Source organism: Charadrius vociferus, unplaced genomic scaffold, assembly GCF_000708025.1.
Source record: "Charadrius vociferus isolate BGI_N301 unplaced genomic scaffold, ASM70802v2 scaffold7, whole genome shotgun sequence".
Classification (NCBI taxonomy): Eukaryota; Metazoa; Chordata; class Aves; order Charadriiformes; family Charadriidae; genus Charadrius; species Charadrius vociferus.
Genome location: NW_009649308.1, coordinates 7,879,638 through 7,882,578, shown reverse-complemented (window position 1 = coordinate 7,882,578; position 2,941 = coordinate 7,879,638). Strand labels below are relative to the sequence as shown.

General features: G+C 40.0%; 1 protein-coding gene across 1 annotated transcript in view; it reads right to left on the bottom strand.

Annotated features, from left to right (window-relative positions):
* Window positions 1-2,941, bottom strand: part of COL4A5 (collagen, type IV, alpha 5) — a 58,082-nt gene that overhangs the window by 48,478 nt on the left and 6,663 nt on the right. Inside the window, exon 2 of the mRNA XM_009889291.1 lies at window positions 373-462. Within this exon, the coding sequence (XP_009887593.1) occupies window positions 373-462 (90 nt within the window). The remainder of the gene's footprint in view (window positions 1-372; window positions 463-2,941) is intronic.

Genomic DNA, 2,941 nt, shown 5'->3' with positions numbered 1-2,941 from the left:
TGGGACCCCTCCGGGCAGCTGACACTACTCTTATCGGTAAACTAAGTGATGCAGCACATTATTGCAAGGACTAATAAAACTGCATTACAGCACCTTGCCAAACCTGTTCTTTGACCTTCATCTGCAGAACCGAGTGAAAGGATACAAGCACACATGTAGTGTTTATGAGCATGTGTGTAGGTGAAGAATAGGAAACTTAGAGCAATCTTTTTCCTCTGGTGGACCATTCAAACCAACCAAACAAAACCCCTATATCATATCCCAACATCTGCAGATTTTGACTCTTAATCCAATGATAATCAAGAGTTCTGGAATGACTTAGGATCAGCACTTCCTAGCATTTTCATGCTATTCAAGTGAGTTGGGAATTACCTTCGAGCCTCTTGGACCAGGCGGTCCTTCTGGTCCCGGAAATCCAGGCAAACCTGGTTGTCCTTCCAAGCCTGGGAATCCCCTTTCACCCTACAAAAAGAATAGGTGGTGGTGGTGTAACATGACAAAAGCACAAATCCTGATACAAAAATTCAGAACACACATTATCTTTCTGCTTTTCTAGACAAAGTTATCACACAAGCAAACACTGCCATTAAACATCTCACCTGCTTAGCTACAGAAATTCCTGAACAGAGGTTTCATAGGATATTTATCCTGTATTTAAGTCACTTATTTACCAAAATAATTCAACCATCTGTTTCAACTGTGCTGCTTAAACAAATAGAACTCCTCCCTCTTCCTATAAAAGCACAGCTTTATTAATAACTGAGTCTCTCCTGAAAACTTACTTCTGCTACAATATCTATAAAAACTCTCAGAAGGGCATAGATCACTGCTATACCATGGTTTTATTATTTCCCAGTTGCAAGGTTGTTATTTGCAATAGAAAAGCAACTACAATCCTGGCCATGTGCCATAGGCCAAATACAGAACATAAACAGGGTTCCAGCCCAAAGTGCTTACAATCTAAATCAAGTGAGACAGACACAAGACAGCAAAGAAATAAGGTTTCTTATTCCTTTTATCTGTCACCTCCTGCTATGCACTCAAATAGCAACCATATTTTGCTAAATATTTATGCAATAATTAGCCATGATAGTCCATCAGTAGCGTAAGAAATGGCATATACTATCATATGCCACCCTCTAACTTGTTAGTGTAAGTTAACGATATCACTTACCTGCAGTTTCAGAATATGCATAGCTGCAAATTCATATAATATTTACTTTTATTCTTTGTATGTCGTACATTAACAAAAAAATCATTAAGTATTAAGGTTTCAATTGGTACAGAAGAGTTAGGAAATAGCAGAATTAATACACCTTTTTGTGCATATATATATTATGGTAAACTTTTCAAACACGTAAACATGTTTCCTACAGCTGTTTTATCAATCAGTATGTATAATCAGTTATCAAACAGGAACTTGTTCAGCATTATTTGTTGTTGCTCTACAGATAGGTTTGGTTCCTACCTGCAAAAAAAACTTGTGTTTATTTACCCCAATTATTTTTTCCATGACAACTACAGAAACTGCCAAACAAGTGTTCTGTCCCAACAAGCACCTTAATCACTAGGTTACAGTTGTGCAGGCTTTTGCGCATTCTCTTAAACCAATTCATCCTGAATTTTTATTTTCTTACACCACTTCAACAAGAATGGGAGTAGTGGCTCCTGCATCTCTTATCTGGCAGTCTACCAGCTATGGCACTCTCTAGGATCTTGGGGCAGTCCTGCCTAGCTGTCCTCAGGTGAAAGAGCCGAACCAGCAATCTCACATCTTCAAGACGACAGCAGCAGAGACCTGAAGACTGGGGACTGCAAGCAAACAGAAGCATCAAACTGCAGCCTTGAGCACAATATGCAAAAGGCAATATTAAGGCTTTGCTCATCTCCCCTTTATTTGCTATAAGCAGCTATATGCCAAGTAAGACAGCAGGTGTTCAGCATGACAGCAGTGTTAAATCACATTCTTAAAATCCTAATTTTCTCACTGTACTGCTTAGGTAGATCCTCTATATTCCACTGGAGGGGCAGGAACTTTGAAAGCTGCATTGTAAATAATTACAAACTGCTGAAATCTCAGAAAAAAATTCAGAGAAAGTAACAGGGCTTCTCTTCCTGCCTTCTTTTCCAGTACTTGCTATACTGCTTCCTTGGAAACAAAAGAGGAAAGCCTTTTGGATGAGAGATTAAAGGCGGTGACCAAACAGGAGCTGCAACTTTACAGAGGAAACAACTAAGCTGTACTTAGTGCTATCTATACAGTGAGACTCAGAAGGATTCCTCGGGTAGGAATGGACAGTTCATTAACTGATCTGATAAAGTTGGTTTCCTATTAAATGAAAATGTAAACATACTCCTCTTTTACCGCAGGTCACATATTGCACTCTTATACAGGATAGACTTTTTTTTCCTCACTGTGGAAATGCTGAAATTGCATCATAAACTGAGGCTAGCTTAAGTTAGACAGTCAGTGTCCAGACTTTCTTTTTGCACACAAAGTGCCAAGCTATAGCATAGAGCTATGCGGCTGGCATGCTACCTCATCAGAAAAATAAGACCGGGGGAGTGTTATTATCTCAGGCCAGGATATGAAAGGGTTAGCATGTCCCTGAAGGAGAGAGAATGAGGAATTTGGGAGTGCCTGATAAGGAAAACATTAGACAGACCCAGACTTTGGAGCAAGCTCTGGCAAGAGCTGTGTTTGCACACTAAGGAAACACACCCGCGTACAAGAGGCACATCAGATGGGTCAGGTGCTAGCCAGGCTACACAAGGACTACTAATCTCAACTTGGTCACATTTCTTCACATTTTTCTTAAGAGCAAGCAACATCTGCAAATGGTTACTAGAACAGACTTCTAGCAGAGGGTTGGCTTTGCGTGTCATCTAAGGCTGAAGAACTGTTCTCTAAATACAACTGCTCTGAGGTTTCCACTCTAAG